At 53.3% G+C, this 17224-nt stretch overlaps 1 protein-coding gene across 1 annotated transcript in view; it reads right to left on the reverse strand.

Moving 5' to 3' along the window:
- The window catches only part of Kcnc1 (potassium voltage-gated channel subfamily C member 1), a 42191-nt gene extending 33220 nt beyond the window's left edge, over positions 1-8971 (reverse strand). Inside the window, exon 1 of the mRNA XM_041634872.1 lies at positions 7217-8971. Coding sequence (XP_041490806.1) covers positions 7217-7786 — 570 coding nt within the window. The 5' untranslated portion in view covers positions 7787-8971. The remainder of the gene's footprint in view (positions 1-7216) is intronic.
- Between the last annotated feature and the right edge of the window lie 8253 nt (positions 8972-17224).

The following is a 17224-nucleotide window of genomic DNA, read 5'->3' on the forward strand; positions in this document are numbered from 1 at the left end:
GCAGTTCAGTAGCTTTAGTATCAGACTATAAATCTTGTTCTGGCCTAGTTATCCAATGCCTGCAACCCGGAGTTTGTGATCTCATCAGTCCATATCTGATGGTCTGCACATCCCTAGCTCCAGGCCTTCAGAGGATCTCCACCCACTAGTCTAAACTGTGTGAGCTCAGGGCCTCGGTACCCAGGGCCCTCAGTCCAAAGGAGGAGGTTGGTACAGTCAGACATGCAGGCGAGAGCTGGGAACTGAGGAGGGTAGATGAGGCTCAGGAAAGAGCAGAAAGCACAGCAAGTAGGGTGGGGTGGGCGGAGTAGATGAGCAGAAGCCCATAGGTGAAAACGAAAGACCAGGAGGCTGGAGGGAATCTGACCAAAGTGGAGTAGGAGACACAGTCCAGACCAGAACAGGCCTCAAACTCAGATCCGAGGAGCAGCCAGCATTCTGTCCACACAATGCTTCACACAAGCTAAGTTTCCATCTTCCCTGGTTCCTCTGCCACTTCCTGAGGGACCTAGCTTCTACCAGTGGGGGTGGGAGATGGCTGGGCACTGTGGGAACACTTTCTTCTTTGAGAATACCAGAGAATTCCTTTAGCCTGCCGGGACATGCCCCCAAGCTACGATCCAGGACAGGGCTTGTCTAACAGGATCCATGGACAGGTCTGGAGCAGGCAGCAGACCCCAGCATCTCTGCAGCAGGGACAGGAGGCAGACCCGGAATGCTCACTGCTCTGCTCACGAGCTAAGGAGCCTTGAACATGTGACCTCACCTTGCTGTGGCAAGGGCACGGAAATAATACTGTAGTCCTGGCGAACGTTGTGAGAACTGGATGAGAATCTGCGAACCCAGCCCTTTAGACGGTGTGGCGTGCGTAAGCGCGATGAGAAATGGTGACACCAAGAAAGGGAGATGATCCGCAAAACTTGACTCGGGAGACGTCAGAATTGGGTCTGGGAGGGCAAATAACTGTCTACTCTACCTCCATCTGGAGAGGAGATGGGGGGTTAAGAGGACAGACAGTACAACTGGATGGGTCTGCTGTTCTTTAAAACGGGGAGCCGAGAGCAGCAGTGAGCTTCTGCAACACGCGTCACCGAGTCTGCATCATCTATCCCGGATGAGAAAGGCGGCAGCGATTATTCCCTAGGCCCTTCCTGCGAGGCCCACCTGTACGCTCCCTGTAAGATGCCACATCAGGGAAAGAACTTCATTGAACGGACGTGGTCTGACGCCCTCCACGGTGCCTGATCACTCCCATCCCTTCCTCTCATCAGGTTCTTCATCCTCCATCACTCCTAGTGATGTCTGGCAACACTGGCCTGGCTTCAGTGAGAATCCTGTTACAGCTGATCTAGCCTTGTTTCCTGATGGTGATTTTCCATTCACTGACTGCCCTACCCCCACTCCCACCCTGCCCCTCAGCTACAAACTCCCACTTGCCCTAGTGCTTTCTTCGAAGATGAGCCCAATGTCTAGCCCCCTACTGCAAGGTCCCATTGCAGGGGTCCCTGTACTTATTGTCCTGGTCCTATAGACCTGTGCTTTAATCTGTGACCTTGAAGAACTTTTTCTTTAACAGCGGTGGCTGGAGGTGTCCAGAGAGCAGCTATCCAGGTGCCCCACATCCTCTGCGCATGGAAAGTCCCTTCCAACCAACTCGTTTTCCTAAACAAAAACTGGCAGCCAGCTGCCCTGGAGTCTCTTGGGCTCTCCTTCGCCTAGGAGCCACCTTCACAGACAGGAGCTGAGACTGGGGTGGTGGCCAGGCTGACCCAGGAGTGACAGCAGGGTGCGGCTTAAGGCCCTGACCTTTTGGTCCAGAGTGGAATACACTGGTCATGAGACTTCTCAGAATAGCCAGAGGCACTAAATTCAGCTGTCGTGGGAGGCTTGAGGTCCCTGGCTTAGACAGGGGCCCTGGAATGAGCCCCTACCAAAGCCCTCCCCCACATCTGAGACAAGTCTTGTCTTCCCTGAGAGACTTAGGCCAACAGTCCCCAAAGTTTCTAGAGGTGAATGTCGAACCTCCAGAACCCTGAAGCTGCCCCAAGGGTGGTAGACTCCAAACCCTCTCCCGGGTGGGACTCCAAGCGCCTGCTGACCTTGAGTTAGAGGATGGGGTTCCCAGACAACCTGCTCGCCTGTGACCTTGAGATATCACACCCCTCTGGACCTCAACCTCTTCTGTCCCAGTTGCTCCTATAATATTAAGTGTAGAGGAAGCTTAGAACCTGGAGGATATAACCCTGGACTGAGTAAGGCTCCTCACGAACACCCAACTACCGATCAGATTGTTGCTCTGAAGGGAGGGACCCTGGGACTGAATCCTGATCCAGTCTATCAGGGCCAGGAAGGATACCGCTAAGGAGCTTCTTTTTAGGTGGGCGTGAAGAGCACAGATAGGGGAGTGAACTAGGAAGAAAGAGTCCTCCAGGGGGAATGGGCCACGCTCTAGCAACTGTAAGCAACGAAGCCAGGTCAGACAGTCATTCCGTGATGGGCGACTAAAGTCAGGCAAGAGCATATTGGAGAGTCGGGCTGGATCCAAGAGGCCCCAGAATGAACCTGGGATGCCTTGCAGGCTTTGGTAACCCGACCAGTGTTTTTAGTTGAAAAGGCCTTTGCGTGTGCCAAACGGAAAAAAATGGACTAGAAGGACCTGGGACTAGAATGGGAAAAGTTGTTCGAGCCTGCTGAAGAGGGAGGCCTGAGGGAGCCATGGTGGTTGGAAGCACAGTGGTAGCCATGATGATAGAGGAGACGATGAAGTTCAGAGACGGTTGTGAGGTAAGACACAACAGAAACACCAGCAGCATGTAAGCCTCAATAGCAGCCCAAATTTCCTGTTCCCTCCGGCCTGTGGTCACTCATGGTTACCTCAGAGACGCTCTATGCGAGCCTCTATGGTCAGTCGTCCCAGTAAGTCGGCTCATCAGTGATGGGGCTGAAGGACTCCAACTTACCAGATACCTAGTCTGTGGTTGTCTTTACTGAAAGGGCCTTGGGGGCTTGGAGGCACAATAAAAAAAAATACAAGGACTCCTGGCAAAGCACAGTGACTGGCTGGGCCATGCTGCCATGGGTTTTCATTACATGCCACCATATCTCCTGGTATGCCCTGTCCTGGGCAGGGACGAGCTTCCTAAGAAGTCCCTGTTAATAGCTCTGTCTGCCTCATGTCACAGCCTGGGCTCACAGAGTTGTCTCGGAAGTGGGACCCAGGGAAGGAAGAGAATTCTTTGTCTGGGCTCTTCACTGTAAGCGCTGGGTGACCTTCTCCCCAAAGAGCTAAGAAGAGTTAGGGCTACATGCCCCAAAGACTAAGGGGCAGGGCTGAGAGGCCAAGAAAGATGGAGTCAGAGGAGAGATGAACAGCAGAGCACACTGAGATGAGGCTTCCCCAGCAGTCATTGGCATCATCAGGCCAAGTGACCTGAGGGGACTGAAGCCACCACATAGACTCACATACACATATCAGGAACATTCCCTGGCCCAAAGCCTGGAGACCATCTAGGCCTTGATATGACATTGAACAATGCTCCTGCGGACATGTAAATCACAGACAAAGACCTAGGGACCCTGACCTCAGCTGACACTCAGGAGGTGAAGAGTGCAGTCCTAGACACCTGCTCCCACACCTCTGCAACTTTCCATACAAGAACTGCACGCGCTTACTCTGCCTGCCAACATCGGCTCGCCCCTCAGGGCCCGTCCAGTGTGACCTCAGGAGGCAGCTTATCCCAGGACGCTTCATTCCCGCATCCGCAAAGTTACATCACCGCTCATACCTCTGTGTGTCTGAGGCTGCAACACCCCCGCATCCAGATTACAAGTGGGGCTCAACTTGCCCAGCTCTCCTCACTCCCAGCCCCCACTCTGAAAGGACAGGGGACTAGCTGTCCTGGCCAGCACTGCTTACTTCCCCTTACAGCTCCGATAGGATGTCATATCCCAACCAAGGAGCTCCTGTCTTCCACAGCCAACATCCTGATAGCTCCTTGGGGGAAAGTGACCTCGCTGCTGGTCCACACATCCACACCAGGCCTAACTGGAGCACACATCTTCTGAGGCATGGAATGCAAGGATATTCCTTAGCCAGACAGCCCAGGAGTCCCAGGAACCTACGAATATCACCTTCTTCCAGGCACAGCCAGGCCACACAATCTCTCTCATACAAGCTCTAACAGCAACAATGACACGCATCAAAAATCCCCCTCGTACAAAACACACATTGTCACACATGGGGCCTCGCGGTCTCTTTACACATAGCCGCACACACTCTGTCACACAGAATATACACACATAGGCTCACACGTAGATACAGCTTCACATGTACTCTTGCACACCTGCCCACACATCCCTCAGAGATCCACAGGCCTGGACTCTCTCTTGCAACATCTCTTACACATGCATCTTCTTTTTGTCTTATTACACAGTTCTCTCTCACAGGTCTCTACACAAACACACACACACACACACACACCCTCTACCAACATGCATACAATCTCACATGCAGTTATCCAGTTTCTTTGACACAAGGATCTCTCTTCCACTCATAGTGTCAACACACACACACTTGAACACACAGCAACACACGTGTGTGTCCTCAGAGTCACACTCACCTAACATTTTTATTCTTGCACACGAGGAGTCTCTCACACACAAGCTTTTCTAGTTTTTATTTCACACACAGAGACTATATCATACATGAGATTTCAGGTCTAGAATCTAGAGAAAAAAATGAATGCTAAACCCAGACCCACCAATCTGAGAAGCCTTTTCCAGGCTAAGGGGGAGGAGTAAACAGAGGTAACAGCGGGGCAGCATCAGAGCGAAGATGGAAGGGGGAGGAGGCAGGCAGCAGGCTGGTCTCTGAGCGGGGCTGCAGAGAGGCAGCGCAATGCAGTTAGGCTGGCCAGGCGGGCAGGCGGGCAGCAGGAGCCTGGTTCTAATCCCTTTAGGTCTCCTTCCCTCTGTGGGTCTCAGTGTCCTCATGTGGTACCCATACAGGTGAAAAAGGACTACAGCCTCTCCGTGAGGCTACCAGAGAAAGTCTCACTGCTATTCAGGGGGCACCTATAACACTCACCTGTACCCCAATACCCCACCTACCCATGCTAACTCTCCAGATTGTCCCTACATCTGCTCTTCAGTGGACACTCATGTGAGAGTTTCTCAGCTTAGCCTTGTGGTCTTAAACTGACCTCAAGCTGTCCTTAGGTGTTCTGTTTGTCCCCAGTGGGCGAAGGCCACCCCACAGCCTAGGAATGACCAGTGGGTGGGAAGAGGAAGTGTGGCGGGTGGAATACACCCTACCAACCCTCACCTGCCCTGAAACATGGGTACACTGACCAGCAGAGTCCAAGGTGACAGGCTGGAGGGGCCCAGCCCTCTGCCAGTACCCTAGAGAAGTTGGGCCTGTTTGGCCTTACCTTCCAGGGGTCAAGGTCAAATGTAGTTGCTCTAACTCAGGCCTTGACCTAGCCTGGCAGGCAGGGCATCTCTCTCCCAGCCTATACTGGTTCATTCTCTCAGTCCCACGTTCCAGCCCTTCCTCACAGCTCAGCATGGCCTCTAGTTACATAATCCTCTAGCCGGAGTGGTCTCTGTCATCAAGGAGAGGAGGAAAGAAGACAGGCCTCCTCTACAGGGTCCCAGGCCACCCTGGTCGAAAACAGAGCCAGTGGCCAGCTCAGGGGAGAATAGAGTCCAGGAGACTTTGATTCAAGTTTTACTTGGCCCCCTACTTTCAGGTTGACCTTGGCCAAACTCCTCAGTGTTGACGTGGGAAGCCAAGTGCTCTCTCTCCATCCCTACCCCAGCACCTGGTCCAGGATTCAGGCAGAGTTTTTGAAGAGCTCTCCCCACCCCACATGTCTTTCTGTTTTCTCTCAGCATCAGATCTGTCAGGTGTCTGCTTAGACAGCCCTTCTTGCTCTTGGGCACCTGAGACTCCTCCCCCAACTCTTACTTGTCTACTGACCGAACCTCTGTGGATTCCAACCCCTCCTCATGCCCCTACCCCAGCTCTGGCTCAGCCTCCAGGCCAGCAAAAGAGAAGGGACCTGTAGCAGGAAAAGGCAGCTGGGCAGAAGCAGAGTTTTGCCTGGGAGGGGCGGAGGTGCCTTACAGATGGGGGAGGGGCTGCTTCAAATTCCCACCTCTACACATCCTTCTCATTGCTACTCGTCAGCCGGGAGAACAGAGTTCTGAAAGACCCAGAGTTTATCTTCCAGGGTAGGTGTCTCTGTGAGTCTCTTTTGGGGAGATGGTCCATCAAATGGTCCCTACAGTTCACCACTCTCCCCATTTTACACAGGAAACTAATCCGTGGAGGCCAAATCTGAAGGGCCAAGGTCAGCAACAGGGTGTCTTTTCTCTCTAATAACAATTTGCTGTTTCTAAAGGGGTGTGGCTGAGGAAGACACGCCCACTTCACACACTTCCTCTGCGTACAATTCCCCTTCAGGTTTCCTCTCTGCTAGCCTCTTCCCAGGGGCCAGAGGAAGCAGGAGGTTATGGCCTTCTTAAACTCTTTCCCCCAGGCTCTTCCCAGACCCAGGATGGCAGGTGTCAGCATGATTGCCATTCTGTGTTCCCCACCCCCAGCCCAGACCCACACCAATCATCAAGCTATTAATTAGCTACCTGCATTCCCAAGACCACCTCCTCAGATGGCTTAAGGAAGGTCCCTGGGGAGGGAGGGGCTGCCTGCCTCTATTTTCCCAACTGGCTAAGACGCCTTTCTACTCCAGAGGCTCCTTGACCTGGGAAGAAGGAAGGAGTTCCCCACTTCCCCCAAACCAAAGGGCAATTCACGCGTTCACAGTGTGCATCTGCTAAAGGCACGGAAGGGCAGTAACGGGAGTGTGACGTGTCATGTACGTTCAAACACACACATATGCTCTCTTGTTCCCACATACTTTACCCATCCAAATACACACCAGGATACTTACATAAATATGCATGCACAGTCTACTCAAGCAGACACACAAACATCCATTCATATGCTCTCATACAACCAGCAATACAGACTTATGTATACAAACCCAGTCACCATGGCAAAATCACCCCTTCTCTCTTACACACGTACACGTACACACACCAGCTTCAGTTCAGAACTCTCTGGGCACTCACTGTCCATTGCACACTGCCCGCGGGAAGCGGCAAAGGCTGCCTTTCCGGGTCAGGTCCTTCTGATGGATAAGCTGTCACTTACCCGCGCATAGCGGGATGAGTAGGGGTCCTCGAACAGCGCCCAGATGCGCGGCTGCCAGCGGCGCCAGAAGCCACCAGGCCGGCCATCTGGGGAGTCACTGAGCGCCAGTCTCTTGGTCATCTCCAGCTCGTCCTCGCCGTCGCCCGAGTCGCCGGGGCCGTCGGCATCCGCGTCGTCGGCACTGTTGTCCAGGGGCGCGCCGCCAAAACTGTCCAGTGCCTCCTCGGCGTCGCGGTGCTGGCGGTACGTCATCCAGCAGCAGGGCTCCACGTCCGTCTCGTCGATGCCCCAGAAGGCCAGTTCCTCCTCGTAGAGCGGCCCGCACACGTCGGCCGGGCAGTGTAGCTTGCCGGTGCGGTAATAGTTCAGGATGTGAGCGAAGACGCCCGGGTGGCGGTCGAAAAAGAATTCGTCGGCGCGCGGGTCATAGTCGAAGTGGCTGTGGGCGTCCGGCTCCGCCAGCCAGGCAAGCCGCGTGCCGGGCAGCGTGCGCAGCGTCGAGCGGTACGTCTGGTGGCGCGTGCCACCCACGTTGATCACGATGCGCTCGCTCTCGTCCCCTTGGCCCATCGCGGCGCCCCCTTAGGCATGGCGCGGCCCAGCGACACCCATGGGAGCTGCCGCCAGGGGGAGTTGGCGACGGGGAGGGGGGCGCAGGGCCTCTTCCCCCCTCCCCCCAGCCGTCGGGGGGCACAGAGGACCGCGACTCTGGCCTCCTACCCCAACAAGCGACTCAAGCTCTCTCGAGGGGAGCTGGCAGTCAGGTAACGGTCCAGGGGTGTGTGCGTGGGTTCCCAAGGGTCTCTAAGGCACCTAATGTGAGAGGGAGCTGGCCTGGCTGCGGAGGAGGCAGAGGAGGAGAGGAAAGAGGGAAAGAAGAGGGGGGAGGAAGGATATGGGGCGGCGCTCAGCGGCGAGCCCCGGGAGGAGGCGAGAAAGGGTGGGGGGGCCGGGCTCCCAGTACCATCTCAGCGGGAAAATGGTGAAACCGACACAAAGCTTTTTAGGGGAAGGTCAGCTGCTCCGTTCCGGGGGCCGGACCAACAGACCAGCCCCAGCACGGGAAATAAGAGGAGGGGGGGGCGGGAAATCCGCGCTCGGCTCTGCGGTGGTCGCCGCAGCGCGCTCTCGGTGCGGTGGGGACGGATGCAGGCTGCTCTCCTCCCTGTGTGGCCGGTCCCCTTCGGCTCTTCTTGCCTGGCTGCTTGCTTATTCCCCTCGGTGGCGGGTGAAGCTGCCCGCCCGCCCTCCTCGATCCTTCTCCCCGCCTCCCGGAGGAGATGGCGGGTCCCTAGGGCTGGGGCACCTGGGTGCTGCCCCGCGGGGCGGCTGCTGAGCGCTGCGCCTGGCGCGCTCGGGCTGGGTCAGGGGTTCCGCTGGGCTGCGCTGGGACTCGGGTTTCCGCGGCGGTGCTGAAGGGACAGCTCCCGGACGGCTGCGGAGCCGCGCAGGGCCGAGCGAAGGTTCTCTCGGCCGGGTTTGCTTGGTGGGGCCGGCGGACACTGGCTCCGGTGTCTCTGCGCCCCGCGCTCCGCTCCCTGATTCGGGAGGGCGGGTGGCGCTGGCAGCCGAGGCGAGGGGCGCTGCCGAGGTCGGGCCCGGGAGGCGGGGGTGGTAGGTCCGGGCGCGGCGCAGCGAAGCTGGCGAGGCCAGGGAGGCGAGGCGCAGAGCGGCCGCTACCGCCGCCGCTGCCGCCGCGCCGCTGCTGCCTCCGGGCTGCTGTTCCGCTGCCTGCTCGCTCGCTCGTTCGCGCGGTCCGCGTCCAGCCCTCGGCTCTCCGGACACGGGCACACGGCGCGCGCAGCCGCACTCGCCCCCGGAGGGAGGCGCCGCGCTGGGTCCTAAAAAGCCCTGGTTCTGCGCCCCCCTCCTAGGCCCGCACGGAACCCGGCCTCCCTCAACCCCGGCACTGGGGGCGCCCGCCCTTCCTTGCCTCTTGCTCAGTGGGGACCCGCCGACGCTCCGCCCTCGGGGAGCTCCACTAGTTGGGCGGAGGCTCACAGCGACGTCTGGGCCCGCGCCCCCGGGTCATACCGAGGTGAGAAGGGCGTCGGCCAGCTCCTCTACTTATAACCCAGGAGCCATCTGATCCTCTGAGCAGGCAAGCCATTCCTTGACCAGGACTAGTACTGACCTCTCAAGGAATCTCTTAATACCTATCCTTCCCAGGGAACCTGAAGGCCCCATGATCCTTCCAGAGATAGCCTCTTCCACGGACTGCAAGAAAGTATCTTTCTCATCATCCCCCTATCCCAACTCTCTATCAGTGATTAATCCTGAGCGCCTCTTAATCCCTTTGAACCTTTCAGACCCTGGACACTTTCAAACTCCACAGATCTCAGTTTACCCAGTAACCTGAATTACCTTATGAAAAGAGGTGCAAAGACCACATGACTCCATAAATGCTAACAGCACCACTCCCTCCCTCCCCCCAGCTTAAGCTGCCCTGGGCGATGAGCCAGTTTGGCTAGGGGCTGTGGGTACTCCAGATTCGAAGTTGATGCTGGTAACAGAGATTGTATTTGTGACTTTAAAGTCCTCCTGGCTCGTGCCTGCCACCCATCCCTCGGTGGTTTATTTAATCAGCAATTATCATCATTCATTCCTTACTCGCTCCAGTTTCTGTACAAGTCACAAAGTCGCAAGGAACAAATCAGACCTACTCTTGACGTCCACGGGCTCCCAGCTTTTGAGGAGAAGTGGGTAGGTGGAATTGAGAGAGACTGGAAGGCCAGGTCCAGCTCCAGAGGCTACTGTTGTGTGAAAGATGCTCATTGATTGGCGTCCGTTGCAATCAAGCACAAGCTGCCCTGGCAAGGGGATTTAACTAAGAAACGAGAGACTTATTTACTTGTTGGCACTTGCTAACTGTACAGACAACTGTCCCACAGGCACTGTTGTGAGCCTGGGGACAAAGCTGTGCCAGACATCTCTCCTCACCTGATCATGGGGATCCTGGCCCTAAGACAAGGTCTGCATGTCATGGGAAAAGGTGTGGACAGGGGGATAGGAGCAAGAGTCAGGACTAGGTATGAGTGGTAGACTCAGTCAGGACCAGGTGTGAGTGGTGGACTCAGAGTCAGGACCAGGTGTGAGTGGTGGAGTCAGAGTCAGGACCAGGTGTGAGCGGTGGACTCAGAGTCAGGACCAGGTGTGAGTGGTGGACTCAGAGTCAGGACCAGGTGTGAGCGGTGGACTCAGAGTCAGGACCAGGTGTGAGTGGTGGAGTCAGAGTCAGGACCAGGTGTGAGTGGTGGACTCAGAGTCAGGACCAGGTGTGAGTGGTGGAGTCAGAGTCAGGACCAGGTGTGAGTGGTGGAGTCAGAGTCAGGACCAGGTGTGTGAGTGGTGGACTCAGAGTCAGGACCAGGTGTGAGTGGTGGAGTCAGAGTCAGGACCAGGTGTGAGTGGTGGAGTCAGAGTCAGGACTCGGTGTGAGTGGTGGAGTCAGAGGCAGAGTTATCAGAAGAGAGCAGAAATGGACGGACAAAGGGGGAGGGGTCTAAGGAGACTCCTCCAGAAGAGTCTCAGGGTGAGGCAGGATGAAGAGCGGTTCTCAGTGTCCTTCTCACTCTGAAGAGTGTCAGTTCCATCCTCTGACCACAAGGAGGTCGAGTGTGGTGCACTCTGGCCTGGCCGCAATTCACATCTCCAGGATCCAGGCTCTCAGGATGCTTTGCCCACCCCTAGGACTGATAGATAGGCAAAGACACAGAGACCCCAGAAGTGAGATTTAAAAAAAAAGATGTGTGTGGAGACAGGGCACATACAGAGCCAGCTGTGAGCAGTCAAGATGAGCTGCAAGAAAGAAGCCTCATTGCTCTTTTTACCTCCCTCCCAGACAGAAATCCAGGGCCTCTTCCTCAGGAAACCTGAGGAACCAGGCACAGGGGCTCAGGCTGCCGCCCTCTTCCCTGTCTGTGAAGACACCTAGGATCAGAGCTTGGTTCTCCAAATGTCTCTCGGGCTCATCCCACTTCTGTCAAAGGACTGCCAGCGCCTCTGGGGCTTGCTTCTGCTCCTTTCCACTAACCCTAAACACAGAAGGCCCTCATTGAAGTCTAGGTGATTTAGGAGATGCTAGGAATGGATTTGGGACCCTAGACTCCGGCATCAGAGACTCTGGATTCCAGACCCCCCAACTGAGGCTGAGTCCTGGATGGGGACTTACCAAGGGTCTCCAGAGGGTAGGTACTGGGCTCCAATCTGACCCTATTTCATGGTGAGCACTAAGGGCAGCCACAGGATGACCTGGATAAGGGGAGAAGCAGGGAGAGAAGGGATCGGGTCTTGGAGAGACAGAGAGAAAACTCCTCCTAGGGGAAAATTAGGTAGTGGGGACTCTCAATCCTGGAGGATGTGCCAGAAGACTGGGCTGTGGCCGGAGTGGAGGAAGAGGCACAGGAAAGGGGTTCTAGCACACTCCCAAGAGGTAAGCAGACTGGGGATTCCCCCTAAGGGCCCCTCTTTAAAATTCTCACTTTGATCCCTGGTGACACCCTCTGGTCCTAGGCTTCAAGGAGCACTCCCTCTTCTGGACCCTAAGAAGGACATAAATGTCTCTTCTTTCATCTCCCCTTCACACCAAGAGAAGGCTGATATTCACAGAAAGCCCAGAGAAGCAAGATGAAAACACGAGAAAAAATTAAAACAAGCGACAGAGAAACCAAGGTTGCATGGAGGGGAGAAATTGCTGACCAAGCCCAGCCTCTTCCTCAGAAATACTAAACCTTATCCTTTCCCCGCTTTAAGCTGTCCACAGCATGGCTGCCTGCCCTCACGAGGGAGGCTTACAGTCCTGTATGAAAATGCCTTTGGTAGCTGTGTCTGGTTGGGGATGGTCTGTCCCATCCCGGGGTTCTGAGCACGAATTAGAGCAGACGGCCTAGCTTCCGATCTCTAGTGGCCCACCTTCGACTAACTGTGACAGCAGGCAAGCTTCTCAACGTCCCTGCGTTTCAGGGGCTTACAACTACATGGGAATAGGACCCCTCCCTGTGTCCTTAACTGCTCTGGGGTTTTTTTCTCATTCAGGCAGGAGAGGAAGGAGTGCTGGGATACAGGAAGACCCCTGTGGGATTAACTGGGCCAAAGGATGAACTGGCCTGGCTGGGAAGTAAAAAAATCTGAGGGGACACCTGAAGCCAAGTTGTACCTATGTTGTCACACCTGGCACCTGCAGACCTTAGGTCTAGTCCTGCTGGGCTCAGGAACTGGCCAAAGTCCAACCCCTCAGGCCTTTGTCCTGGTTGGCACAGGGTCTGTACCACTCTCCCAGGTCAGGAGCCTCTGTGTTCCTGGTGGGTTGGACTGCCATCTTGTGGCTGGAGCTGGAATCTACCCTAAACTGACTGTGTTGAATATCTTCTTGCCCTGTTAGAATGGGCTAAGGAGCTGGCAGGTGTTCTCTTTCCAAGTCAGACTTATTTCTCTAATGGGCAGGGGAGAGCAACCCTAGAGACACCATCATGGGCAATTGGTGATTTAGCTTGGGTGGTGACCCTGGTGCTGGGCTGGGCTGCATGCAGCTGAGGTGGAGGCTCCAGAGAAGTCCAGAAAAAGCTGAGGCGAAGAACACTCAGGGCGTGCGCACGCGTGAGTGTGTGTGTGTGTGTGTGTGTGTGTGTGTGCTTAGACTAGGGCCTCTCAACCTCTGCACTGAAGATACTTGAGCCCTGCGCCAGAGAGCCGGGGTGCTGTGCTCTGTATGGCAGGGAAATTGCAGGTTCTTTCTAGCCACTAGATGTCCTTAGAAGCTACTTTCCCTGCCATGGGCATCCAAAACATGGCTGTCCATCGGTCCCTTGTCTTCTCTGGACCATATTGGATGGATTATCTTGGACTATACATTAAATTGGAGGGTGTCTGTAGGTTACAGGAGCATATATGTTTTTATTTTGTGTGATATTCCTATGCCAGAACCATGCAACTGAGTTAGCAAAAACTCAAAAAAGGAATCCTACAATATTTTAAGTAAATGTGGGACTTTTGTGTTGGGCCTCATTCACAGCTATCCTGTAACCAATGAACCGCAGGTTGGACACCCCCTGGCCTACATCTCCACAAGCTGTCCCTAGGGGTCTAAAATTTCTGGGCGGGTTTGGTTGTAAACGTTGCTTCTGCCGCTCACTCGCTGTATTAACCAGGCATCTCTCTTCTCTGGCTTCTGCTTCCTTGTCTGTGTGACAGGTTTTAATGAGTTAGTGTTCCGTGCTCCTCCCTGTTTTCCTCTTCTCTCATAACCCCATCCCATCTCTCTTCCCTAGATCCCTGCCAGCCCATAGCCATAGAGCATCCGAGTGGCTTGGAGACAGGACATCAGCCCTCCTTGGGCTTGGCCTTTGGGAGGACAGGGACTTCACCACACCACCACCATCACCTTTCCTGCTGGCTCCCAGAATGAAACAGGGAGCTGGGATGATGAAGACAACTTGCTGGAACCCTGACTGGGGGCAGCAAGGAAATGAAGAAAGGACAGACATGCAGGCACATGTACAGGAAGTCTGGGGTCCATGTGCAGGATGCTCTTGAATGGAGGGTGCCTACTACCGCTGGCAGCCCGGAACGTTAGCCTATTTATGAGGTACAGCACAAGCTGGGGGTGGGGCTGGCTAGTCCTTTTAGAAGGTCTCCCTCGGTGAGCTGTCTCAGGCTGTAAACACTCAGGAGGAAGAGCTGCACTGCTAACTTTTGAGCACACTGGCCTTCTCTCTTACACTCTGACTTGGGGGAAAGCATCACTATCACTCTCAAGCCTGACTTTTTTTGTAAAATGACTTTGCAAGCTTCCCATGGGTTCGAGGTCTTGGTTTCTGTCATGGCTGCATGTATGTCAATAACACACATTCACTCCAGACTTCACACAGGACTACCACTCTCGACAAAGGCACACAGGGATGGTGGGAGAGCACTGGGCAGTGCGGGATGGCAACTGCAGCACTGTTAAAAGCATGCCCCCAGCAGCGCAGGGCAGGGCCCCTGGTTTTTCTGCACAGAAGTAGCTGGGGATTCTGCATTCCTCCAGAGCATCTCTCTCACTCTGTAGTGCCGCTGAGGGCCTCCTTGGAGTGCCTTGTGGCTCACTAGTGGGTGTCTATCAGCCTGAAGGTGTCTGTAGGCCATGGAGCCACAGAATGAGACATGTCTGTAGACCATGTAGCCACAGAATGAGACATGTCTGTAGGCCATGTAGCCACAGAATGAGACATGTCTGTAGGCCACGGAACCACAGAATGAGACATGTCTGTAGGCCACGGAGCCACAGAATGAGACATGTCTGTAGACCATGTAGCCACAGAATGAGACATGTCTGTAGACCATGTAGCCACAGAATGAGACATGTCTGTAGGCCACGGAGCCACAGAATGAGACATGTCTGTAGGCCATGGAGCCACAGAATGAGACATGTCTGTAGGCCACGGAGCCACAGAATGAGACATGTCTGTAGACCACGGAGCCACAGAATGAGACATGTCTGTAGGCCATGGAGCCACAGAATGAGACACGTCTGCAGGCCACGGAGCCACAGAATGAGACATGTCTGTAGACCATGTAGCCAATGAGATTCTGAAGAGACAACAGAATGAGACACATCTGTAGGTCACGGAGCCGATGAAGTTCTAGCATCTAGAAGCAATTCTTACAACTCAATACAAAGACAATCCAATTTAAAAGGGTAAGTTATTTGCAAAACCATACTAGAAAGAAGATATGGACAGCCAGTATCGTTGACACCATTAGTTAAACCAACATTTGGCTCACTTTGCACCCTTTAGGACAGTTACAACAAGACAGACAATAACATGCTGTTAGGGGTGTGGAGAAATCTAAGAATTTCAGTTTTAGGTGTTGTAATAATTATTTTTCATGTTTATCAAAAAGTAACTGAACTGTTTGTGCTCAAATTGTGTGACAGAAGGATGAGAAGGTGGTGGCATTGCCTCTGCATGCAGGGTAGGGAGGCAGACACAGACAGAAAGAGCCTCGTCCTGGGACCCCTGGCATTGAAATAATGTCACCCACATCCGTCTCCCTACTTCAGCTGAACCTCCCCGGAAACACTCTCACAGACAGGCCAGGTTTTTTTCTTACCTGGTTCAAAGTCCCTGAAGCTGATAAGATTGGCCCAGGCAGATCTATACATTTACATACAAACCCCTGTGATGCTCACAGTTGCTCATGACAGCCGGGAAAGGAAAGTGGCCTGATGTCCATCAGCTGATGAACAGATACAATGTGATACTCCCATATGACAGAATTCTACTCGTACATGGTAGTCATGCCCTAACATGTATGATCTGAATAAACCTGAGAAATCTGCTGAATGAGAGAAGCCACACAGTGTGATTCTACTCACATAAAATGTCCCCAAACAGGCAAATCCATAGGGATAGGTTAGTGTTGTCCTGGGCTGGGGAGGGAGGTTAATGGTGCCGGACAGCTTATGGGCACATGTTTCTTTGGAGAATAGAATGTTCTGGAATTAGATAGTGGTAATGGTTGTGACACAGACCACTGAAATATGAACTTTATTAGAGTTTTTATTTATTTATTCATTAGTTTTTTGAGACAGAGTCTCGTGTTGTAGCCCAGGCTGGCTTCAGTCTTGCGGCAATCCTCCTGCTTTACCCTCCTGAGCATGCGAATGCAATACCACTAGAAGGAATTAAAAAGGTGGATTTTATATCATGTGATATTAATCCTGAAACTTTACTTGATGTTTCCAACATAGCTGTAAGTCCGAAAGAAATATTCTAAAATTATCAATGGTGCCAAACAAGATCAACCAGGTTGAATGAACACTGGACTCTCCCGTATGGAAAACAATGGAATGAAACATTGTCAATAGAATCTCTAAAAGACTGAAAGATTGTACAGCAAGACGAGAGAGAGAGAGAGAGAGAGAGAGAGAGAGAAAAGGAGAGAGAGAGAGAAAAGGAGAGAGAGAGAGAAAAGGAGAGAGAGAGAGAAAAGGAGAGAGAGAGAGAAAAGGAGAGAGAGAGGGAGGGAAAGAGAGAGGGAGAGAGAGGGAGAGGAAGAGAGAGGGAGAGGGAGAGAGAGAGAGGGAGGGAGAGGGAGGGAGAGAGAGAGAGGGAGAGAGAGAGGGAGAGAGAAGGAGGGAGAGGGAGGAAAGAACAAAGGAAACACGAGGATGAGGATAATGGGATAGTGATTCTTGGTTATTTTGTTTTTATTTTCTTGTCTGATAAACATTTCAGCAGCCTGCATAAAAACCATTACTATCTTAAAAATTTACACTTGAAGGCTGGGAAGTTGGCTCAGTCAGTGAAGTGTGTGCCTCCTGTCCTGAGGCTCTGAGTTCCACCCCTAGCATTCACATAAAAGTCAAGCACAGAGATGTATATTATAACCCAGTCTCTGTGGGAGTGGACCTTAGGATGGTCCCTGAGGCTCGTGGGTCCGTTAATTCAGCCTGATCAGCAAATTCCAGGACCAAGGAGAAAGCAGGACACAAAAATAAGGTGTGGGTGTGTGCATGCGCATGAGTGTGGGGTGTGTGCATGCGCATGAGTGTGGGGTGTGTGCATGCGCATGAGTGTGGGGTATGTGCATGCGCATGAGTGTGGGGTGTGTGCATGCGTGTGGGGATTCAAGGAATTTTGAATTTTCTCATATGGTGATAATTTTAAATATTGCCTGACTGATAATTCTCATAAAAGTTTAATTGATATTGTTGAGGTCTTGTCATAGTGGTATCTTATGAATTTTATGTTGTCTTGTTGATGTTAATAATTTATGCCAGATCAACAAACAATATTTTCCTAATATTTCCATATTATTTGCTTTTCTTCCTCAACTGGATTAACAACCAGTTCAAGAGTCTTTAACACAGCTCCATTTAAAAGTTTTTTTTTCTCTTCTGAACCCCTCCCCTCATTTCTTTCTTTTTGTACTAGAGATCAAGTTCACAGCCTTGTACAAGTGAGGGTTTCACACTGAGGTACACCCCCAGTCCTACAAGTCGGGTTTCACACTGAGGTACACCCC

The sequence above is a fragment of the Microtus oregoni genome, unplaced genomic scaffold (genome assembly GCF_018167655.1).
Source record: "Microtus oregoni isolate MIOR12 unplaced genomic scaffold, Mior012 000000F_ref0000247, whole genome shotgun sequence".
NCBI lineage: Eukaryota > Metazoa > Chordata > Mammalia > Rodentia > Cricetidae > Microtus > Microtus oregoni.